Genomic DNA, 25897 nt, shown 5'->3' on the forward strand with positions numbered 1-25897 from the left:
CACAGCATCCAGACTCCACAGCTTCCCAATTCCCTGATGAGCCAGGAGGGAAGGGAGGATCATTAACATTATGGATTCTGAAGAGTTTGAGAGGAATGTGCATGATGTGAACTAGCTTGGAGAAAAATAGTCTTTGCTCATGTAAACACAGACAGCATCATAAGACTTCAAGGGTCAGAGCTCAGCTTGAATTAAGACAGAACTCTCTTATTTAATATTTAGCATTGGGAGGATGAAAGAAGTATTGCCCTAGAAAAATCAGTTTTAAAATTCTGCTGGATGCTGGGATTTCACTTTAGAAATAAATAGGGATGTTCTTTCCTTTGCTTTGCACTTCAAAGATTTACATACGTGACAATGAGTAATCAGCTGTTTGCTGAGTGCAAGTAAGTGTGATGGAAAAATAGCCACCGGTTTGTTCCATGAAGTCATGGGAAGAAACAAACAAAACAAATGACACAGAGAATGTTTGATGATTTTTTAAGAGCATAATATGGCTTATTAAAGCATTTTTAGCACTAAGGGTAACAACCATCTTCATGGTTATTAGAAGCAATTTTTTTTGTGAGAATACTGTAATAAAGAATGAATCAGCTTTTTCAGAACATGCTCTGGAGGGTTTTTCCCTAGACCATGCTCACTGTGACCCTCAGTTTGTCACTTGCTTCCCATCACCCAGAAGCAAGTGTCTGCTCGTCTCATAGATATCCTGAGGAATACTGTTATTAGTTTCTTATTAATATATTTTTTTCTTTAGTAGCACTGATGTGTACTAGGCACTTTATGTACAAATGAGGAAGTGAGTTACTTTTCCTAGAAACTTGTCATCAATTGGGATTTGCCTGAAGTAGGGTAAAATGAATCTTTCTGGGCTGTATCTATTTATCTATTACGTAACAATTTATCTTTCGTGCCCAGCTGCGACCAGACTTGTTTTACAAAACCCAAAATCATAGTAGGTGATCCACAGTAGAGTCTAAACATGTCCTACATCTGGAATGGTATTTTCAGGGAGATAAAAAAACAACCAACCAACCAACCAAACACCAAAATTCAAAAAAATATGATGTTGGCAGGTCAGTTTTGCTTGGTACTCTTCCTTGCTATTCACTCTCCAAAATCCAGCCCATCTCAGAAACCCATCCAAGTAGAAGTTTCTGTAGCCTGCCAAGTTTAAATGTTGGAAGGAAATGGGAGAAGCAAAGTTCCCAATGCTGATGGAGAACTACTGGGTAGAAGTGAATCCCAGAGAGCCCAGTGCAGATGCTGGGTGCTCTGGGCATCTTGTCCTCACCAAGAAGAGAAGGCTGGCAGCTACAGCCTGGCATGCAGAGCCCCAGCTGGGTGCTCCAGGTTTGCTCCTGAGCAAATGGCTTGGAGGTTCTTTCACCCTGGAGGTGATAAAGCAGGGAAGAGTCTTGCAAAGTCTACATGAGAGGAAAAAATCTACATCCCCATTGGTGTTTTAAATTATGTAAGGCACTGCTTTTCCTGATGGCTTAGAGGGGATACTAGCTCTAATAAATTCTGCTAATTGCTGGTACCATTTTAGGGAAAGATGATTTATCTTCCTTGGGTAGAGAGTTTAGGTTCTTACCAAACACATTCGCTGACACAGCTGCTGGAGATTCCTGTTTTAGTTGGATGTTTCCTTGCACAATCTTTTTTTAAACAATAACATTTCAATGGTATGCAGGAAGAATAGGTGACATGTTTTGCTAATAAAAAGTTTTCTTTTGATTTGACTATGAACTTAGATCCATGTGAAGAAAATGTGGTGAGTCTTTCTAAATGCTGTACTTTTTTCCCTGCACATCCACTACTATAAAATACAGTTGTGTGGGACTGTAATATCCAAAATTGTGTATCCAAAAGTCTAAATATTTGCGTATTTCTGATGAAACATCCTGATTATTATATTTTACCCGTCCACAGTTTAGCACAATAACGTCTAGTTTGGAGACAGACTGTGGGTATACAAGGGCAGTATTTACTGTGCATGGCTCCAGTTAATATGCCAAGTCTTTCCTTTGTCTTTAATACATTTTTCAAATATGGACAACTAATTAAATTTAGAGATATTTCTGTACTGATATGCATATTATATGCATATATAGTATGTGTGTAGCATTTCAAAAGATATGTACATATGCAGACATACTAAAGACAAATAGTTAATGTTACATTACATGCATACAATAGATTCATAAATATAAAATACTTTCACTGTTCTTTGGTTTCCATGCAGATTTATGGTCTGTCAAATGGATTAAAGCCTGTGGCTGCTGCATAGTCAAGTAGGCAGCTGCTCAATATTTATTTTTATCTTCACTGCTGAAAAAGTAGGCCCACTGCTCATTAAATTAGTCCTGGTTCTTCCAGTAAGCACTATCTCCTTCAGCAGGAGTACAGGTTAGAGATATTTGGAAGTTTTCCAGCAATACTTAGGGGATTTTTTTCTTTTTCTTTTTTTTTTTTCAGAAAAGATATATTTGAGCCTGAAATATTTCAGTCAAAAGGTTTCTCAGAAAAAAAAAAAAAAAAAAAACCAACTTTACTGAGTCCAAGTGACCATATGTATCACACCTCCACCCTCAGCATTCACACCTCACTACTTGTTGGATTTGTTTGGGTGTCCTGAGCCTCAGTTTAATCTGCCTGATAGATGGGCTAATTATGTTGAAAGCTAATGATCCCTGGGCCTTAGGCAGTCTGCCATTAAGCTGAAAACCCAAACCACAGTCTGGCTGGCAGATCTTCCCCAGGCATAGCAGACCTGAAACTGGGCCATTTTTTGCCAGAAAACTCATTCCATCAAAAGCCCACCACTTCCCCTGGAGTTTAAAATTTTGGAAGAAATACAAGAAATTTCACAGAAAACAAACCCCATGCTTTTCAGCCAAATCTAATCCACTCACAGTAAGATAAATCATGTTAATCCACAACACCTTTTTATTAGTATTTGCCTTTTCCTATTATGTTCATGGAATGACAGACTCTGTGAGTACATACATATATATATATATATGTGTGTGTGTGTATATATATAGATACACACACACACACACCCCAAATTAGAGAAAATATGTTGTCTGTAAGTAGGTAAGATTTCTGTTGTGCCCAGAAGGGCAGAGGGGGAATTCTTCAGATAGTTCTTAGCTTTCGTATTTCTTGGCTCCTAAATGTTTTAGTTTGCAATCTATTTATAAAGTTAGAAAGTTATTTTAAAGATATATTTTAATGGAAAGTCTAAGAGAGGCTCATTTTGAACTAAACTACTTGTGATTTTTCAGTACATTTTCTAAAAATAGTTTTGTTTTGTATGCAATGTGGACTTCAGAGTTTTACAATAACAGGGTTCTTGGGCAGATTGGGGTTTGTCAGGAATTACAAAATGCAGTATCAGGTTATAAAATAATCTACATCCCATGATAATACTCAGGCAGAACTCTAGATTATTATAAAGATTGAATACATTGACTGGCCATTGTTGTACACATTTCTCTCTTGAACTTGTGCTGTTTTATTCCCTGAAGAAATAAGGGCTCTGGTTATTCTGGGCACAAGAGGGACAGCAAGGAGAACAACCTTTGAATTAAAATGGGATTTCTACTTCTGTCCTCTTCTTCATTTGCATTTTAGTCAGGAATTCAGCACTTAAGCAGAGATGGGAACTTCTTTACTTGGGGTATTACATATAGCGCACTTTTAAAATACTCTAGTAATTCACTATTGGGTCCTTGATCTCATATTTGAAAATTCTTCTTTACAGCCTTCAGTCTCTTGTGGTTATGTTTCATTTCATGTTTTTTTTCTTGTGTGAAAAAGAAATGTGCTTGTTCCAAAGGTGGGGCAGTTCTCTAGAGTGTAAGCTCTGCAGGGCAGGGAATGTCTCTGACTCCATGTTTGTACCACATCGCTGTTGCCTTGACCTGGTCAGAGGCTTGAGCTTCTGTGCACTGTTGCAATGCAAATAATAAACACTACTGAAAAGTAAAGAGTCTGTCCAGTCAATTGGAGTCTCACCCAAGTATGAACTGAGGGAAATTGGGTGTCAGAGTCAATGCTCTCCATTGTAGGTAGTTTTAACACGTAGTGGCAATTTAAAATAGTACTGAGTTTTATCAATTTGCCATGCAGCTACTTGGTAATTTGCAGGCTTTAGAAGATTTGCTGTTGGTAAATATGATGACACTTCTTGTTAACAATAAATAGTGAGACTGTACGGATTTACCAAAGGAGAACAAAGGAGAATTCTTACTCTGGGATCCTGCCCTAAAGGGCTTCTGTAAGTACAAATATCTGTAAATTGCAGTATTGCTAAAGCTTACAGCTAGGTACTTCTGTAAATGCACAGAGTCTAATCACTCCATTTACTGCATGAATTATCATAAAGGTGACTGTAGATGGCCTTTCTTTTTTTTAGATATTAAAAAAATAAGTTTCTCTAGGCGATGACTTGATGTTTAGTAGTGATTCCAGACATCTTAACAAATAAAAATGGAACTTTACAAGCTGAATTAGCTCAGAAAGTATTTTTCTAATTTGGTGCTTCATGCAGTTATGGGACCAGAGTCATCTCAGCTGAATGGGAACAGGAAATCATGGGAATATTGATGTAGTGTATAGCAGGTGTAAAACTGCATTGAAAATAATGGCCCAAATGTGTTCAGTTGGATGGATGGCCCTTTTCTAATCTTAGAAAGCCAATTACACAAGGGCAGGAAGCAGAAGGTGAAAAATACACAAAGTAGAAGTCTGTCAAAATGACAGGGCACAGATCACTGTTTAGAGCTGGTGCCGAACTGCAGAAGAGTCTTGACTGAGCATTCACTGAATTCTTCTTCCTTCCAAGTGGAACATTTTATTGTACCAAAGTAAGAAAGAAAAGAGCTGCTGTTGTAAGTTGTTTTTGACATTGTAGTTTTGAAGGAATGTTTTAGACACTATTCTGTCTGCTCAGGACAGCTTTCTGATTGCACAGATGATGATTTTCAGATATGGAAAATTCTGCCAGAATTGCCACTGTTCTTCTTCAGTTGTAGGTTAAACTTCTATGACATCGGTCTGTGTGAAACCGAGGAGCTAATCTCCTTATCCCTGACTGATCTCCAAGGTTCTTCTGATCTCATTTGGTGCTTAGTACTATGGTTTTAAGAAGTGATGCTTCCCCATCCTCGTCCCTTTCCTCTGCACTCTGCCAAATCCTAGTACCTGGTCCTTATTGGCTGGGTGTAGAGAGCTGATACCTGGATGGTTCCTAACTCTTCCCCTTATCAATAAATATGTATGTTTTTCACACTGCTGAACCCATCATTGCTCACACTGTCAGTGCAAACAGTTGTTTATAATTGCTTTTTAGTGGCTTTTTTGTCAGCTGAGAGCAACCACTTGTTTATTTTCAGGCGTTGCTTCTTTGTCCTGGGAGCTCCCTGGGATAGACATTTCCCCTTGTTTCCATCCTGCCAGAGGCCAGGCAGCTGTGGCACTTCGGAGGTGCAGGGCTTTATCTCACCCACAAATGATTGATTTGCATCTTGCAGATGGAGGCAGCCATGTGGAAGTCAGCAGCAGCGCAAGTTCTAGATAACTTGTAGCTGAATCTGGGTGATGTGGTGAAGCCACCTGGAAGTCCCTTGAGGGTCACAGCTCCTTCAAGTCCCAAGGCTTGTCTGTGGCATGTTACTAGAGCCTGCAGCTGAGGTATTGCTGCACCCTCTGCTCCTCTTCAGCACTTCTAGGCAGTGGTATCTAGTAAGGGCCCTCATTTGTCTACCTTGCAACTTCTTGGCAATTGCAGCAGTTTCCTCTAGAAACATTAATTGGCACCACAGTCTGCCCCATTGCTGCTACCAGCTGCTGGTGCCTAAAAATCAAGCCAGAAACCGGTGTTGGAGCAAGAGCCTCTGCGGTGGCTCGTGCATTGCGGAGCAAGTAGTGTACACGTGTTGTAAGGCACCTGTTGGTTTGCAAACAAATATAGCATGTTAAGGCTTAAAAGGCTTAAACCTATAAAGTTTGAGGTGATTTGTGAATTGTTGTCTGTAGAGGTAATCTTTGTCTTCCCAACATTTTGCCACTGCTGGAATTAATGAAGAAGATTAGTAAGAAAGCAGAAGAAAAGCCCAGCTGGAAGGAAATCATTCTACATATCAGGAAAGTATCCAGGTTTGATGCCCTACAAGTACCATGCAGCACTGATGGCTGTGAAACTGGGATGCAAATGAAACATTGAGCAGAGGGAAAACGGATGCAACTGGCTTGCTACCCATGCCAGTCTGTTTTTACTAGAACCCATGTTGGCAAGGAACAAAAAATTGCTATAATTTAAGGCAAAACAAGGGCAGCAGGCAATCATGGTGATGTTGATAGAAGATGGCAGGTCATTTAATGAAATCTCCCTGTATTACAGCAATAGTAAAGCAACCTTGTTAAACTTCTGAAAGTTTAAATGGCTTAAAAATGAAGTGAAAATGCATTTAAGTGAGGAATTAACTTAGTTTGTTTGAATGAACAATAAAGTGCTCAGCTTATTTTTCAAATGTAGAACCAATGAGCTATTATTCTGAATGTAGAAATAAAAAAAAAAAAAAGGAAATTTATGTCATATAAATGGAGGCAATTAGTGTGCTGTGAAAACATACTACCCAAGAGGACATGCATGGAGCTATTGTTTTGTCTCAGTGAAGTGAAGTCTGATTTCAGTTTTCTTGTGGCAAGTTTCTTCTGGTTTTTGTAAACTCTAGGTTTAAAATGCTGCATTGTCTGGTACTGGCTGAGTAAATTCTTTGTTAATGCTTCTATATTAAGTGTGTCTGGCCCCTCCACAGGGACTGAAGTGCAGTACTTTGCAAACAGCTGAGAGCCTTTCCAAGGCGTACCTTCAGGAGCACTTCTCATCCCTCAGCCTTCACAGAGGCATGGCTGTGGTGTGGCCCCTTACCTTGCTGGCTGGCTGAAGTCTGTTTTTCCATTGGAAATCCCCAGAGAACAAAAATGAAAGCAGAAGATGGCCATGATTCACATCAGCCTCCTAGGACATGAGTCTTTTTTTACTGCTTTCTTCAACTAGGAGAATGAGATTATTTTCTGCTTGAAATTATAAAGTGTTTAGATATGTGCCTTTTGTTTTAATAGCAGAAAAGGCATTCTCAGCAGTATTGAGGCTGTCACAGCAGATTAAAAGAGCCCAGGGGAACGACTGATTAACAAAAAGGAAATTAATGTAAAGCCCTTGTATCTCTGTATCGAGCTCATACAGGGGAATACAACTTGCTTAGCAGTCATCATTAGAAGTTCACCTTTGAAACTGGCATTTTATCAAAGCATGTAGTGGAGGACTGTAATGAGTAATTTCTGCTCTTTTGTTTTTACTTCTGTCAGATTTGCGATAAAAGTAAAACTCAGCTTTTCATGACCGAGCACTGAGAAGGCAGGATAAAGGCAGAAAAATATTTAAGTTCGATTGACTGAAACTGCTCCAACTACTTTTACTGTTATATAAACTGTTTTTAGCAAAACATTTCAAACTGGAAACAGACAATTGGTTTTTAAAATACTTTAAATCAAAGTGTTTCCACATTAAAAAAAAAAAAAATTTAATTTGGCTCTTGGTCAGAACTTCCCTGTGCAAAGTCCCTTGTCTGATGAGTCACATGTTCTGCAACAAAAACTGTTTCCTTGAAAAATTCACCCCCGGGTTCAAGAATGCTGGCTGATAAGATGTTCTACTCTTCAGATTAGCAAATAAAACATGATAGTACTTTATGAAGCAAATGAATCATCACTCTTCTTAATCACCTCTGGTCTACCTCTGTGGTTTGTTGATATCTGTATACTCTGAATTAATGATAGTGAAAGGTGTGTAGCATACTGTTGGTTCGAGGCCTTCCACTCTATGGTGGTGTTGCCATCAGCATTGCTGAGACAGTAAAACTCAGAGTGTGTTTGGATGGGAGCTGTTACATCTCTTGTCTAATCAGCATCATGGTTTTCTGCGCTCCTATCTGCTGGCCACTGCTGTGCGAACATACTGAAAGCCACAGCTTTGCTCCAGGAGTCTCCCAGACAGAGCTGGTTTGTACGGCTGTGCCCGAGGGAATAACCTGAACCTTACTCTGGGTGGTTACACGCAAGGAAAGGCTCTGCTTGGTTCTTTGGGCAGAACCACAAACAGACAGTGACATCTCCCACAGATGCTGATCAGCACCTAGGAGCAAAACCATCCTCAGGCCTGAGCCTGATTCTGGGGCTGAAGCAGGAGCTGTGCCAGGGTACTGTCAGGTGATGGGTCCCAGCCCCAGCTCAGGCTACATGGAGGAGTACATCTCTGATGTTCCCAGATACTCAAGGAGAGAAGAAATTGCTTGCTTTCTTTCCTTTCAGGGAAAAACAAAAACAAAAACAAAAAAAAAAACCAAACAAACAAACAAAAAAAAAAAAAAAAAAAAAAAAAAAAAAAAAACAAAAAAGAAACAACCACCGGGAAGGAGCTTTTTATTCTTTATGTTCTTTGTGTAATGGCTTCACCTTCACATGGCAGCATTCCTGCACAGGTACTGCCTGCCAGTAGCATAAAGAGGGTGGTAGCAGCTAACATGGCCACTTTGACAAGTGTCTTAATGAAACATCTGTTGCAAAGCAAAAATTTCTGCTCTGGAGAAAAACTTTGGTGCAGATGATACCAAGTACCACACATAGAGTGAGGCCAAATTCCCATCTCCCAAGTAATGAAGTAATGTGCTTAAGATAATAAATAAATTCAGATAAATACCTTTTGTTTGTGATAATCACAAAAAGAAGAATTTGGTGATTTCATACATCTGGAGCTGAATTCAAGGCAGAAAAGTGACAACAAAGCTCACTACTTCCAGAACTAACGCTTTGTGCTTTTTTTGTTGTTTTTTCTGTTCAATTGACTTTAATGGGTCTGTGAGATACATATTAAATCTTTTAGCTACAACGTGTTATAGCAGGACTGGACCTAATGGTGAAAATAATTTACTCTGTATTATGTTTCCCCAGGTACATTTTATGAACTGCTTATCACAAGTGAAACAGAATAAATAAGCTTTAAACCAAGTTGCTGCAGTTGAACTACAGCCATGGATAGAAGTAGAGTACAGTGTCAGTCTTGCTTTCAGAAGTGCTGCTGCTGATAAGATAGTATATGTTCAGATTAACTAAAAACTGTTAAAGAATATCAGAGTGTTGACAACTGTATATTTTTTAAAAAATGTCTTTTAGTCTGCAAAATGCAAACTTTTTCCATGTCTGAGGGCCAGGTCAACTGGAGTGTTAGGCCATGCCACTGGTAGCCCCACAGGTCCCATGAATTAAATCGCAGGCTGAAGAGTGATGTCATTCCCTCAGGTTTTTTTAATCTCCTTTTTGTGCTGAGAGCAGCCATCTGTCCCTCTCCAGACAATGATGGAAGCAGCTGTGCACGATGTGCCATCAGGAACAAAAGCCTCTGCTTCATACTAGAGGGCAGTGGGCTGCAGGTCAAAGGGGGTTATAAGGCTATCAGGGTCAAATGACACCTGTACAGAAAAATAAAACTAGGATTATACAGCCTTTGTGTGTTCATTCACTAGCAGAGAAGTGGGGTCAGCCTTTGTCTGAGTGTTTCTCTTGTGGCCATGGGAATGCCTATGTGTTTTCGAGGATAGCTGTGTGACTGCTCTCCCATGGAGTAACGGAGTAACAAAGCCAGCTTCAAGCAGAGGGCAAAGCAAACATGACACAAAACAATTATTTTGAAGGGAAAATAAAACAGCTTGAATACATTCTGGTACTTTATGCAAGTTCAAAGAGTGTGATTTCAAGTGGTTTGCATGTCCTATAACATGCTCTTCTAAAATCACAGTGAAGCGTGCTTTTCGTGTGCAGTCTGTGGCACACAGGAGTTCACTTGCTGCTTTGTGAGAAAAGGGAAGCTGAACGAGGGCCAAGGTGCTCAAAACCTCATCTGTGAGAAGAGGAACTTGGTTATGCTTAAAGTGGCTTTTTCTTCAAGGTGAGCTGGAGGAGGGTACATATCCCATAGCATGAAATTGCCCATTCTTGCAGATGCCCTTCTACTTTGCCATACATGGTGCCAGTCCTGTCCCAACTCCTCTGTGCTGGGTCCTTTTCAGAACAGAAACTGATACAAGTGTAAGCTATAGGAAACCTTCTTATATAACAAGGAGAAGTGTAATACATTCCTGGGGTAAAGTCCAAGCATATCATGAAATAGGTAAGTGAACCTGCCTGAGTTCAGAGCCTTCTGTCTTTTCTTTAACCCCACACCACTTTCTTCTGCATGAATTCCTTCCCTGTTTCACACACATTTTGAAGCCAGAGATATACCAGGGACCATGCAGCCTACCACTTCTTTTGGGATGACAGCTGGAACTTGACACTGTCTGTCACTACCAACGTTAATGACATTCCTTACAGGTGATGGCACAGAAGCACATATTTCACAAACAGTTAAGCTGTAGACACTATATGCTCCTGTCTCAGGGGAACATGTCCTGGGACATTCATGGATGTACAAGTGAGCTCAGACGAGCTGTCAGACAGCCATGGCTGGGCCATCACCAAGAACAGTGATCTTCTCCAAGCCACAGTTTCACTTATGCATGTGGACAATGGTTCCCTATTGCCCTCTTTGTTTTTTTGCAATGCAATTGATAAAGGATACTGAAATAAAAGTTCACAGTCATAAAGCACAGCATTTTTATAAAACTAGCATTTCTCTCTTTTTTTTCTGGTTAAGGGCTGTTGGTTCAGGCTTGTTAAAAAGTATTCTTTCAGCCTGAAAACGTGTTGTGTTCTTATTTGCTAATTGCCTACTTTGTTTTCTAAATGGCATGAATAAGTCCTTTCACCTTACATTGTCTACTGAGTTTGTGCTTTTTTAATGGGAAAAGTCACAAGATGCTGCAGTAAAAGGGGACAGAAATATTACTAATGATGGAAAACACATGACTACATTTCTAGGTCATTGTACTGTGTAGTTTATCTGAAGGTGCCATGACTGCTAAGCAGCAATGTAATTCAAACATGTGAATTAAGTCTGAGACTGAAGCTTTAGAGTTCCTTCACACCACCAAGAAACTGCCAAAACTAGAGAAAAATGCTGTTTGCCACTTGATGCTGATGTTGGCACTGTCCCCCCCACAAATTGCTTATCATTCCCATCTCCCTGTGAGTGTTAAATGAACAGAGCATCACACCACTGAGAATCCATTCCTCAGCTGTTACTGTCCAGGAAGAATTTTTCAGATTGCCAGTTTTTTAGACAATATGATCACCAGTTCATGAATCACTGGTTCACAAATTATTTGTTCCCTTTCAGGCCACATAAATCTCTATTTAACCCACAATAAAGTCTCTTGTTTTAAGCTGTCTTAAGCTAGGGCAAAACTTGGGGCACTGCTGTTGGTTCCTGGGACTGCCACAGCATACTTTACATTTTGTCAGCCCCGTCAGCATCGCTTTACAGCTCCTCCAGAGATCTGCTGGCTTTGTCAAGCGGTTAGTGGCTCCAGACATAAATACCATTGCTGTCCAACTGTTGTTTCTGGGAAACTTTCATGAAGCCTGTTTTTCCCCACATTTTATCATAATCCCAGGAGAGGCAGATTTTTTTTCTTCTCTATATGAACGGGCACTCTGACTGCAGTCTGTAAGTTTCAGTCCAGAGCATGTGCTGAAAGGCTGAGTTGATCATGCTCCAGGACAATTTTACGGTCACTAACATATAGTATCAGAAGTCAAAATGAGAAACAGAAGAACTTTCTAACTTCTGTTTTTTGTATTGTGTTTATTTTTGTTGTGTTAGGTTTCACTGTGTATGCAGAAGATACACAGTTATTGTGTTTCTTTGGGATAACGCCTGGCTGTAGGGTGTAGTAGTGCTTGGGACAGAGAAATGAGAATCATACCAAAAGTGAGGGTGTAAGTGTTTGTGTAGGGTGTCGTGTGTACATTTGGGAGTACAACGAGGCATAAGGTCAAACATACAAGCCTTGTGCCCAGTGTACAACATAGTATCTGTATAGCGCTAGGACTTATTGAAAAGCTGATATTACACAGATTTAATGCAGTCTCACAAAACATGGTCCTCAGTCTAACCCTGTGTTTGAGCATGACATCCAACTAGCTCCATTAAGCAGCTGTGGTTAAGGACAACCCCACATGAGCAAGCCTAGAAGCCCCAAGGGCAGGTCCACTATTGCCAGTGGCTTCTCCAGACTTTTGCCATCTTTTCCTTTTCCACTTATCACATCCTTTCAAGGGCACTGCACTGCATTCACAGGAGTCATATTTCTCAGAACTGACATTCTTGTCTCCCTGCCTCTGCCCAGACAGGGAAGAGCATTAACTTCTCCACTTCTTTGTGGTAGTCCAGTGGGTTTGGCTCTGGTTCAAGCTCTGCAGTCTCCTTGCAGGGCATATATGGTTTTAATCAATGGCAAGCTGGCTTTCCTAAACAAAGTACTGTTTCTTTGGAAAGCAAGAGCTTCATGGTGAAAATGTAGAAATACGAGCAGGTTGTATAGGTGTATAGCTTACTGAGCCAGCATCCACTGGGGATCTGGGTAAAAACTATGTTTAGGTTATTTTTTTAAATCCCTGTCTCTTGACTAATAGTCCCATATATTGTAGACAGCATGAGTCACTTCCTTCTTAACTCATTGAGGCCATTGTATGTCATATTAAGCTCATTATGTTGTTAGGCTATTTCCTCTGTGGCTGAGATGTCAAAATACTGGCTACCTACATAGTCAGTGTGAGAAATCTCTATTAATATAGACTCTTCCTTCTATAGTTGCAATTCTTGAAAAAGTTCATTCAATGAGACCAGATAAACCTATAAAGTTGCATGCAGCTGTGTAACAAATGATGTAGTAAGATGAATATTCCATGTTTCCAGAGCATGAGTCTTAGCCAGTCTGAAGTATGGGGAGTATTGATAACCAAAACAAAGTGCAGTTGTTAATCTATAATTACTTATAGATATGGTTGAGGCTGATAGAATGAATTATTCCTTACTTAATTTATTCTGAAATTGAATAGCTAACAGAAGAATGGATACAGAAAATAGTACAGAGAGATATTGATTTTACCTAGTTTTGAATATCTTATAGTAAAGCTTCCGATTCTACCAGAGCCATTGAGTTTTCCTGTATGATCCATAAATGACCTGCAAGAAGGCAATTCAAGCTCATCCATTTTAGACTTGACCTCTTATACAAAAGGATGAATCACTGTCTGGAGGTTTCTGTTTTTCTCCTTTGTTTATAAAACAAGGACATGTTACTGTTTTAGATTAGACACCTGCTGTCCATCCATCCGTACATACATATATACATACATACATCCTCTTCTTAAATGTCTATTTGTTAGAAAAATACTGTGTTAGTTCTGTTGTCAAAAAAAAAAAAATACCATCATCATTGACAAAATAACAGGATCACTGCCAATATTTTGCAAATATCAGGATAAATATCATGCTTTAATTTTCATTTGCCTATGGGCCAGATGTTATCATGGATACACATTGATCTATACTACCTGTGATAACAGTACTGATTGACAGACACTTCAGGCAGGAAAATTCAGTCAGTTACATGTATTGTATCCCCAGAGGGAACAAGAGGTATTCAGAAATCAATCCAGTGCAATTTCCCTGAGCAATCCCTCTTTGCAGATGAAGCAGCTCCTGGCAGCCCTGTGGGGGCTGGTGGTCTGTGGGGACCTGGTGTTTCTCCTGCAGCAGCAGCAGTGGCCATGGTGTGCAGTTCTGCTCTCATCTGCCCCACTTAGTCCTCATGCCTCTTCTCTCTCGTCCCTATGCTACTCTTTTGGTCATGAATATTAAGCACAGAGGAAAGGATCATGAACTTGGCCAGGAAAATGTCATTAATAACCTTGACAAGTATGGAGATGGATTGGGAAGGATAAAGGAGAGAGTGGGAGGAAAGGAAGTTGAGACAATAAATAGGCTAGTCCTGCTGTTACCATGTTAATCCCTACAGGGTTATTTGAGGGAATTGCTGTAGTAGTTCATACTGTGCCTAGATCCTTTCCTCATTTCTGCACTACTTCCATGATACTGACATTGTATTTGTAACACAAGGCCTATTTATTATAGTTGACGAAAATAAGAAATCAAAATACTATTTCAGACATATTGAATAAAAAGGTAGATAGGAAATACACAAATTAATGCATTAAGTGGTAGAATTGCCTGACAACATAGAATCTTTTAATCCACTCACTATTTTTTAATTGAAGATGACTATGTAATTGCATACCATTTATTATGATCTCCAGTTGTTTTTCCAAAATAGACAACAGTTTATTATATTTATACACCATAAGAGGCTTACAGCAACTATTATTTTTAATAATAGTCTCACTAGTGCCTTCCTGATTATACACTATTTCACCTTTGGCTGTTGTGTTGTTTGGTTCACTACATTGTTTTGAGAAAAATAATCATGATGAATACAGAAAAATCTGTTTGAGGAGGATTTAGAAAGGAGATCTGGTGTTTAAGGGAGATTATATTTCCATTTGCTGCAGGTAAATTATATTTTTATCTGTGGAAGAATGGACTGAATACATACATGGTCAGAAATCAGTGCATAAAAATGACAGCTGGTTGCTGAGATGCTAATAAATAATCAATCACATCAATTTAGGAGAAGTGTAAATATTGCAATTTTAATAACTTTAACATTAGAGCATGTACTTCGGAAGTCTTCCTAAATAAACAGTTTCTTTTGCTGTGGATTATCTGCAAAAGATAGGTGTGAATGGTGGTGATAGAAGTGCAACCAGGCTCTCCAGAACAGGAGATAAGTCTGCTGTCTAAACATTTATGTTGTTGACAGCTGCTCAGTCATAGTTTTCAGAGGTACAGGTGGTTATCAAAAAAAAAAAAAGATTAAATTCCAAGTAGAAAACTATAGATAAATATTAACCCTTACAAAAACACCTGTGGGTTTTTTTTGTTTTTGTTTTTGTTTTTGTTTTTTTTTTTTATTTAACAGCATCCATTTTACTCAATGACAATTCGCCTTGAAAGGAAGTTTCTGCTGGAAACAAGAGACTGTTGGGTTGGGGTGGGGAAGAGGCAAACCAGAAAGCAGCAGCAGCCCAGTAGCTCTGCAATCCAATTTCTCCCTAGCCCCTGGCCACATGTTGTGGATCTTCCAGGCCCTGCTCACCTCTGCAACCTCTGTTCACCTAATTGACACTGGGAGCCTTCCTGTGGAAAAGAGGGCTTCTTAGGAAAGTGGGTTTTGTGAGATCAGGTTGGCAAACACCACTCCTCACGCATTGTGCTTGGCTTTGTGTTCAGCATGTTTTCTGCTTGGATCTTGTTTCCTCCCACTGTTTCAGCAGCACAGAAGGCTTTTAATGGCAGCTCACATTGCCATGGCAGTGGGAGGCATGGACTGGTGGGATTGTGGTACGGCAAAGGCCTTTGGCTGACTGGCCTCCAGCACCATTTCCCCTCTGTGCCCTGTGTCTTGCTAAGAGATGGTTTCTTTGACATGTTCTGAGTGCATGGTGGGAAGAGCTCCGTGGGAGAAAACTAGGAAAAACCCAATAGCTGCAAGATTCCTGCTCCATGTGTCATCTCCACCACGTGTTTGCGATTGAGCAAACATAATCTGTCTGGCAGATAACCCAGTGTGCCGTGCCTGCAAGGAAACAGGCCTCTCTTTGACCTATGACTGTATCTATGTGCAGAGTTAAGTGTATTTAGTTAAAGATCAGTCATGGATTTGTCACAGTTCCTCATCATGGAGAAATCTACGTTTCACTTGTGGTGTCATCCGAAGAGACATGCCCGTGCTCTTCCTTCCCCCCCCCCCCCACAGCTGTATCCTTCTGCAGGCAGAGCAGCAAGCCAAGGATGTGCTGCCTGATCTCCCCTCCCTGCCAGCCACAGTCAAGCATGGTGGCAGCTCAGGGAGAGGAGCCACCACTCCCACAGTGTCTCTTCCCACCACGTTGGAGCTGGCACAGACAAGCAGGGCAGCAGGCAGAGTTCCCCCACCGCTTGCTTCCAGCAAGTCCTCTGTGCTGCCCACACGACTGCAAAAGAAATTATACCACATGTACAAAACCAAAAGCTTTTCATACTTCAATTTGTTCTTTCCTGTGCTCGAGGCCTTTGTTAGCAAACAAGACGCCAGTATTTGGGAGGAGAGACAATGGTGTGGTTCAGCTCATGCTGCGGAGGCACGCTGGAAATGGTGCAACAGCTGAGTTGTTGCCCTCTTCCTCCCTGCTCCGCCCCTTAACTTTATTATTCTGGTTCAGTGACATTTATTTGTCTCTAAATGACCAATTTCCTATACAGCACATTTGTTTTATAAAGAGACTAGTAAACTAAAACTGTATGTTAGGCAGAAATTCTGTGGTCTGAAAACACAGATAACCCACAATCGCCTTCCAGCCTTCCCTGGCTTCACATTCAATGACAACCAGCAATAACATTCTTAGCCACTGGCCTTCTCCTCTTTAGCTGCAGGCTAACTCACTAAGTTGATAAAGATATGCTCTTTGAATGAGTTGACACCATGTGCAGCCAATTTTGTATTAGGAGCAAGAAAGCAGATAAAAGAAGAGCACTGGGTTGAGCCTGTGGTATCAGGAACCGATTGCAGCTGAGAATTTGTCATTGCTGAAGTTTGCATTGTATTTAGAGAAGGAAGTGGTTGTATGTGTGGTCCAGCTTGTCTGAGGTTTGCAGCACCATGTAGACACCAAACCTGTCAGGGCTTTGGTTAAGCTCCTTAAGAGGACACAATCACTGCTGGCCTTCTGTGCATGTCCTGTGTCTGCAACAAATCCCCCTGAACAACTGTCTAAACAGGGCCCAAGCAAGGCAGATACCCAAGGGATCAATAAAATTTCATATATTATTAACAGTAAATACTGTTCTGCCTTAATCATATGAACCGGTTTGGCTGAGTTTTCCTCCCTCAAGTCTATTAAGTTTAATGCTTCTGTGCAAACACTCAGAGTTTCCATTAAATATGTCTGTATGTCTGATCCCAGGATGACACTCTGATATTCCAAAAATAGTTTATTAAATTGAAATTCCAAGGTGTATCATCATAAGCCTGTCACTTGAGTATCAAATCTGCTGTGTTATGTAAAAAATATTGGTTATATAATGGGATTTTTATCAGTCTAGTGACATAAACGCAAATATTAGAGCATTATTAGGAAACCGACCTCTCTCTGACTTTGGATGTGTTATGCTGGAAGTTAGAGAACAAGTAGCTTATGTATATGTGGGGGATTTAGATGCTGTAGTTTCAGAGGTGTTTGACAACCCAGAGCTAGTTTGGGCGTTTTCTTTCTGATAAATATAAATACATTTTAAGTGGCATTGAGGAAAGAAACTGAAATATGATAAGAACTTTGAGCAACTCCATGGTTTCCTTTGTGATGGCCCAAACTGATGCCATTGCTGCTGGCAAAAAGCAGTACTTTTTACCTCTTGAAACACACGGAGAAAGAGCTGGGCAGCTATAATCTGCCTTATCTGCTGGCAGGCAGATAAAGGTCCCGAGCTAGCAGAAACTGGGATTCACTACAAGAGGACATATGGAAGAGCAGCAGGGATTTCCTGCAGGCAGAGCAATGTTCATGCATGCATCCACAGCCAGTTGTCACCAGTGGTCAGATAACAGTGCCAAGCCCTGGGGAAAGGCTGAATGGGTAGCAACTGCTCAGAGAGCAGACAGTTTGTGTGGAAGTCCTGTCTTCTGGGGAGCAGAAGCTTTGAAGTATGGAAGCGTGTAAAAAGTGCTGTCATGAGTTACCTGAAAAAGAAAGGACTAAATGTTCTATACATAGAAGTTAAGTGCATGGTTTTATGAGGGAGAAGCTGATTTTGCAGGTTGCACAACTTCTTGAAAACCCTAAGTAGGGTACTCTCTGAAATTGCACAGCCTGATGTTACTGACGGACAACCACCTGTCCCCATGGGCTTTCAAATCAGCAGAGCATCACTTTTACTAAGCACAGGCAGTCTGTGTGGTGGAGGGGTTAGTAAGTGAATTAGATGAACCTTCTGACTTTTCAGCCTGAGATAAAAGCAGACTGAAAAAAATAGATGCAAGGTCAACTTCACAAGTTAATATAAGTGAATTAAATACTTCAGTTTCACATATTTTCTGGGTTAGCTGAAGTGGCAGACTGTAAAAGGCTGATGTGCTCTTTAGTGTCTCCAGTTCAAATAGGCAGTTTTCCCAGTAGCACTGACAACTCCCCACTCTGCTCTATCCCAGCACTTTGAGCATTAGGCACACCTTTAGACTTAAATCTCATAGTGCTCTGCTGAGCAGGTAATTCCTATCCTCCTCTTGTGGATGCGGAATTGGAATACATAGCAAAGGAGTAGAAGAGGGGAGATGAAGGAAACCGGTGGGGAGGGGGCACTGAATGTGCTTCTCAGTGAATGCTCAGTATCAGACATCTGTGTCCTGGGACACAGAACTACCTGCCTGTAAAAAAGTGGATGACGTGTCCAAAGTAACACTGAAAGCTGTTACTGGTCAGGGTCCCCATGCCTCCTCCTGTCCCTGGGCTTTAAGTAGAAAACAGTTCTACGTAGAAAGTAGAACTTTCTACTTTTAAGTAGAAAACAAAATCTATCGATGCAGGTAACCAGAGCAAAGGACAGCCACTCTTGCAACCTTGAAGACCCTGTTCTGCAAACAGGGCTGTGCATATGGGCCTCCTGCATCCATGTGAAGCTCCTCTGCTGCCTTCACTGGAGTGCTGCACGAGGCTCCAGGGCTTCCAAGCCCTCTGGTCCCAGCTGGGCTTTCAGTTTACCCTGGCAATGAGCTACCTCAGTGCTACCAAGTGCACACTGACAAAATGCTTAGTTTAAACCATGGCATAAAAGTGCTGTTAATGCTTGGAGTACTGCTGGATTTTTTCCCTTGTAGAGGATAGGAAAAAAAAAAAAAAAAAAAAAAGGAGAAATATTTTTTGCCCTGTAAGATTAAACAATCATCATGGTTTTAAGGGCTTAATCTGCTAGTATGCAGACTGCTGGCTGATAAGTCTCCAAGTCTGAGTGCAATTGGATGCAGCATCGGATTCGGTTGTGTGGGCTTTCCAGGGGCTTTTTGTTTGTTTGTTCACTTTTTAACCTACTGCAGAGTTGAAGAGATCTGTCCCTCGAAATGCCTTTGGAGGTGAAGCTGTAAAGCTGTGTGCCCCCCAGCCAGTATTTCGGCAGTACCTATCTGGAGACCCCCACTGGGGGAGCACAGTGGGGGAGGCTGCTCAGTGTATGAATTCGTGCTATTGTTCGAGGCACACATCTGCCTCAAGAAACTGCACGGCACAGGCCGTTACTTATTCAGATGCAGAAGCTCCTTCCGTCCCACAAGACGGCCCATTCAAGTCACATGCCAGAGGTCTCAGCAGAATGGGCTGCAGCTGCTTCAAATCTGCTGTCTAACATCAGAAGCAGTTGGACAAACTGTACCGTGCTGACTACAGTCAGGCTCCCCGGCGCCAAGGAAGACAGGGAAAAGATTTGGGATCCCAGCGCTATGTTCTCAGAGGACCTGTGGCTGGAAAATGAGAAAAACTGTGCTGTTGTTCACAAGTCAAAGCGAGGAAGGAAGCGCCAAGAGCTCCTGGCCGTGGCCCTGGGGGTGAAGGTGGGAGTCAAGGGGGCACTTTTGTGGCAACCTCTGAAGCTCTTTGCCTATTCACAGATCACCTCCCTGGTCAGAAGAGCAGCCTTAACTCAGAACGACAACCATTTCAACTATGAAAAAGCACATAATTTTAAGGTAAGCACAGCTTGCTATTATTTTCAGCTGAAAATTCCTGTTGAGATGCCTGACATTTTATTTTTTGTTGTGATGAGGTTTGCATGCACCTATTTATACTAGCTCTAAGAAAAGCATTGAAAAATTAATTTTTCTTTCTACTTTAAGTTCCATTAACTGATTTCTTAGTATGCTGTTATATAGGCTCTGAATCCAAATAATGCTTTTCCTGCTAACTGTAGTACTTGACTGGCAATTTAACTCTTTTTCACAGATTCAGTTTTCTTTTTTATTCAGAAACAAAGTACTTCATATTTATTGTCTTCATCTTAAGTGTATCTACTTTTAAATAAGAAAAAGGCCCCTTTTCAAAATCCAGCTATTATCAGAAGCTAGTAGGATTTTACCAGCAAACATTTTGCACCATTTCTGATTTCAGAAGTTGAGAGAGCTCGTATGCTCCTAACAATAAAGCAAAGCACAGTGGTGGGTATTGTCTCCCAGCTTTTGTTCCCCCACCATATGCTAAGGAAATGTTCTCAGAGTCCCACTGAGCTATAGGATCTGAGCTTGTGTTTGCTTGACAAACTAAAACAAATCACTGGTCAAACACAGGGACGTTTAAAGGGATCATCTCTCTGCTGTCTATACGCAAAATCAGATTCTGAGGGCTTCTTTTCACGAGTGCTGTCTCTGGCAGACTGCAGCAGGGAAGTGACTCAGCTTTGGAAACAGACCTTCCAGGCAGCTTGTATTAAAATGTTTTGCCAAAAGGACTGTGCTGGTTTCAGAGCATGCCAGCCAGTTACCGTAGCTAATGCTGTCAAATTGTATTTTGATGCTTATCGGGATGAGCATCAAGAATAAGAGGCAGTAACAAGACAAGAAAGGAACATATCTCAGCTTTGAAACATCAGTTTAGTTAATGCTCCTTGAGGATGCTGATCTCGGTCACTGTCAGAATAGCTCAACTCATTAGCAGAACAAGAATTTTCTGATGTTCATCTAGGGCCTGTCAATAAAGAAGAAGCAGTGATCAAAATAATTTCACTTAGCAAAAAAGTTTCACTTCTTATTTTTCTACATATTCTGCTGTGCAGACATTGCTAGCCTCTGCAGTGCTTCTGCTGTCATTGGCAAATCAATAATTTAATATTAGTGAACAAAGTAAATAATGGCATCCCTTTTCTCATTCCCCTTCCTTGACCCAGTCTACGGGAAAGTCGATATTTATCTCTCTGATCAGCACTGAAGGAAATAGGGGAAACAGTCTGTGTTTTCTTGCTTGATTAAGCCAACTTTCATTCTTTCTGGGTTTTGTCCTCATTATCATTTTAATATCAAAACTATTTTAGTTTAACTAGAAAATATTTTCTCATGACTGAGACGTCTTTCCACTCTGACCCATGCATTCTTTCCTCTTCAAAATTTCCCCTGTTTTGGCTTTGATTTATAATTGGACCTGTGCCCAGTTAACTTTGCGATTGCACAATCTAGCTGTTGTACAGTTTCTGTTCCTTTCTGTTTCAAAAGACTCATAGTTTAACTGGAAACCCACATGATTAAAATAGATATGTATTCAAAGACTTGAGAGCAGAAAATAATTGTTCTATCCTAGTAAAGGCAATAACAGACCCTAGGGAACAAACATTTTTAAAATAATTGTCCAGAAAGGTCAATCAAAAGTGTTACATTTGCTTAATGGACAAATATGTTCACTATGAAAATACAGTTGCTTTTCCAAAGGAATATATTAGAACATGTCCAGTTGTTGAACAAAAAATGTGGATAGTATACTCAGAACAGAACATTTAAATTTAAAACATGGCTCAAGGCTAATATCTTTAATATATTCCATATTCATTACATAAAAGGGTTAAGAAATCATTTTAAAAAGAACGAATGGCTTTATGGGTCTGGGGGCAAGATGCTTGATGGCTTTTGACAGCACTCAGGCTATGATGATATGGAGTTTATCTGAAGGACCATGCTATTTTGAAGACATTCAAAAAGTTGTCTTCCCTTTTTTTAGGTGAATACTGATGTGCATTATGTAATTCATCTCACTTTCTAGGGATAAAGGTTATGTGTCACAGTGTCCCTCATAATCTTGTCATAGGCAATTCTTCATGAACCAACAGACACTCTTTAGCTTTTGTCCTTTAACCATGAAGAATCTAAAAAATGAAGTGCACATTTCTAGCAAAGCTGATGGGATTTTTGTATGTCTTATACCAAAGATCTTACTTACTGCAAGAGAAAAGGAACAAAAGGAAGAAATAGGCTCAAGGCACAAGTTCAGAGCAAGGACGGCTCTTCCTCCATCCTTGCCAAGCTAATACAAAAAATTAAAAAGCAGCACTGAAGTTTGGAGCATGAGGGCACCAGGTTTATGCTCTGCTGAGCATCCATGCTTTCTCATTCACCCTCTCTTCCAAATTTCAAGACACTCAAGGCAAGTAGACAAAAAAAGATTTAGTATCCAGGCTGATTTGTTAAGCTGTGTTCGTCTTGAGCACACCACGCAGTCACATGAATTTAGGTTTGGAGCTGGCGTCTGTCTGGCGGGACAGCTTTGCCTAAGCCAGTGTAGACATACCATAACTCAGGAAAGAGAATAAATCTCCGAAGCCCTGTTTAGAAAAACACAGAAGTATTTCTCTAGCTAAGTGGGTGTCAGCCTAACTGGATCCCAAAGTCCTCTAGCGTCTTATTCCTGTTCGGATTCAGCAGTCTCTTTCAGATGTGCTTTACCTGCCAGCTTCAGTGGAGTCCCAGCTGGTGGTGAGGTCAACCTCATGCCTGAGGGCAGCAGCATGGAGGTTGAGGATGCTCCACACTTTTTGTTCTAGGCTGGGAATTCATGAGAGGGCTTCTGTGCTGCTTTAAGTGAGCAAATACGGCTGAATAATGTGCATTTACCACAATACTGTGCCTGTTTGCCACCATAGCATGGGCAAATCCCATTTGCAGGCGGGCTAGTGGAGTAAAGGCAGCTGATTACAGACAAGTCAGAAGATCTGCTGGAAGAGAGGGGTCTCCAGGATAAATTTCCCCTTGTGTTAAGCACTGCAAATAATACTGCTTCTGAGAGACAAAGGGTTTGTGGGAAGCATTTTTTACAGACATTGCGAAGATTATGTACATTCATTTAAACAAAAATAACAGCAGAGTCAGCTTTTCTTCCCTTCAAATGGCTCAGGTTCAGCAGGACTCCACAAAAGAGTCTAAATGTGTCTGTATGCAGGCAAAAGTCTGAAAAAAACTTATTTTCTTGGGAAGCAAATAGAAAAGTCTTCAGACCCAGTCACATAAAACCAAAATTGTCTCAGAAACAACACCGTATAATGTCAATTAAAAAAAAAATTCAATTCAAGACAATTGTTTTTGTTCATTTCTGCAGTATTTCTCGCAGCATTATTTTGGTTTGCCACTGTACTGGCATTCCTTAACTTTGGTCTGAGTTTTCCCCTCTGTGGAGATGACTCAGACACAAGCTGGAAGTGAATAAGGTAGCACCTGCAGGGGGAATGCTGCCATTTGAAAGCAAGGGGACCAGGGGGCGAAGGGGAAAGAGAACAGGAAGGCAACAAGAAGAGACATGCAGGGTAGTGTTGTGTGAGATTGTCCAGCAGAGAAGAGACAGTGAATGTAAGAGAATTTTCATTGGAAGAGGATGAAAGACTGAACAAGAAAAGTACAGTGTATAGTCTGAAACATCAGGGGATTGGCTTATTTTAAGAAATAGTTCCCTGTAAATTCTTTTTTAAAGTTTGAATTATGTGTCAGCTGTAGCTCAGATAGCTAAGTCTATGCTGTTCGTACACAGAGAGGTCTACTGAGACTTCAGGATGGGGTAGGAACCAGCAATAAATAGTTCCAGATCATAGTTCCAAAAAATCTATGCCCAGTCTGTTTGTAATGAATGTGGTTACAAAGGATGGGGCAAAAACTAAAATTCCATCTCAAAAAGCTGTGACTTGCTGTTACCTCTCCCTGTTTGAAACAGAGATGAGGCCAGTCTTGCAGGGAGAATTCCCATTTTACCACTTACCATTCAAAAATATTGTGTTCCTAAGAATAGGCTTCCTCCGTCATTTCTTTAAAATTAATGACAAGCCATAAGAGACTTAGTTCAAAACTGCGTCTTAAGGGAATTTTTGCACCTTCATCTAGAAACTTTTGAAGTTCTCTCTTTTTTCAGTTAGGTTCCCTGTTTCAACTTGGCCAGAAACCACAAGACTAGCTTTTCACAGAGTATTTCAGCTGGAGGCTTGCCATTTGAGCTAAAATGCGATCCGTGAAAAATTGAAGTGAATGAATAAAGAGAACTCAACCTCTGAGGGCCACCAAGCTGAATGGAACAAGGGAAGGATGCGCTGTCAGCACTTCTCAATTGGAGCCTTCAGTCAGCATTGATGACTTTCCAATTAATGGCAGGAAAGATCAAGGAATAATCAGCTGCCATTTTCAAAATAAGCCTCAGCCAGATCAGTTGAAATAAGCTTTATGTAAAGTGAGCAAGTACACCCCAAATAGCCTAGCAACTGCAATGGACTTTATTTGTGAAATGGTGCATTTTTAAAAGTCCTGGCTGAGCTCTTACAACCCCTTCTCACAAGGTTAGCTTTTGTAAACTGCTGCAAAGCAGAAGACACAGCTAGTTATCTTCTCACAGCAGATGATTTTCACCCACAATTAAGTGCAGGTGCAGACCTACTAATTATGTGGCTTTCAGTCTATAAATGATAAAGATTCAGGCATAATTAGTTTTATCTGTATTTTTGTATCCACTGAAGGTCACATAGTGCATGTGACTGAAACTCAGGTCATCAGCTGTTACATACAGCCATTTACCCCCGCAAAAAGCCATGTCTGAAATTCATGCTACCCACTCTGCAAAATGAAATGAAATTAAATGGGAAAGAAGTATGGGGCTATATCTATTAATATATCTATCTCAAACAGTATTGCAAAGTCTTGTTTCACAGAGACATGTGTTTTTCTGAGAGGTAAAATACCATGTCAAAACAAGTCCAAAATTTCAGTTTTGATCTTTCACTGTCAAAAGGGAGGAAGAATTACTATTGCTTTAAGTTTATTAACACAATTATTTAACTGTGAATAGTTGGTCAGGAGCCATTTACAGTCAGGCTCACATTTTTTTCTCAAAGTCAGGAAGAGAAGTCTGTACTAAAATCACAATACTTCATCTTTCTGGACTCAAGAGTACAGGCTTGTGTCAGTGTGATCCTGCAGACAAATGAGGCAAAAACATTAGCATGCAAAATGCTTGGCCTAAAACTTTACAGTTTATCTGGAAAAGGCCAGTGACTGTTTTTTCACTCTATGAAAAGCAAAGAGCAGCTTTTCCCATCCCAGGGGTGGAAGTGGCCTTTCAGCCATCCACCCGATGGGTAAACAAGAGCAGAGAGAAGGAAAGGATGCATTAGCAGCCAGAGTGTGCATGATTTATGTTTTGTTAAGCTCAATTAAGTCTTGGCCAGAACTAGCTCCTACCATGCCCATTCACAGGGGCATAGACCTCCCTATTTACTCTTCATTTCAATGAAAAATAAATGCTTACTTTACCAGAATACACATCTTAAATAAAAAGATCTTCTGCTGTAGCCTTTGGAAAAGCAGTGGCGGAAGCAGCAGTGGTGTGCAAAATGTGGCTGGGGAGATGTAGGCTCTGTCAGCACACAAATCATTTTATTCTTCTTCATTTACTTGTGTGTGGACTGTAGCAAAATGAAGTTTGATCTGCTGAAAAAGACTATTGACATCTTTTCTCCATGTGAGTTCAAATTACTTACTACACTGGGGAAGGGTGCTTTCATCTACAGTTATTTGGATTATTAGTTTTACTTTTTTTCTCCCCTCTGCTATAGCTAGAATGTCAGCAGGCAAAAATTATTTATTTTCAGTGTCATCCACAGCCTGGTTCTCTGCTATGTTAAGCCTATTGAAAGATAAACTTCAAGATCAAAGCAAATTTATGTTCCCATGGTTTATTTCATCTAGACGTTGGAAGGATGTGGGCACTATGTGCTAAAGATTTACTCCTACTG

General features: G+C 40.5%; 1 protein-coding gene across 1 annotated transcript in view; it reads left to right on the top strand.

The window, feature by feature from the left end:
* CHN2 (chimerin 2) overlaps window positions 1-25897 on the top strand; it is a 158320-nt gene that overhangs the window by 114865 nt on the left and 17558 nt on the right. The window contains exon 7 of the mRNA XM_053946126.1: window positions 19767-19844. Within this exon, the coding sequence (XP_053802101.1) occupies window positions 19767-19844 (78 nt within the window). The remainder of the gene's footprint in view (window positions 1-19766; window positions 19845-25897) is intronic.

The sequence above is a fragment of the Vidua chalybeata genome, chromosome 1, assembly GCF_026979565.1.
Source record: "Vidua chalybeata isolate OUT-0048 chromosome 1, bVidCha1 merged haplotype, whole genome shotgun sequence".
NCBI lineage: Eukaryota > Metazoa > Chordata > Aves > Passeriformes > Viduidae > Vidua > Vidua chalybeata.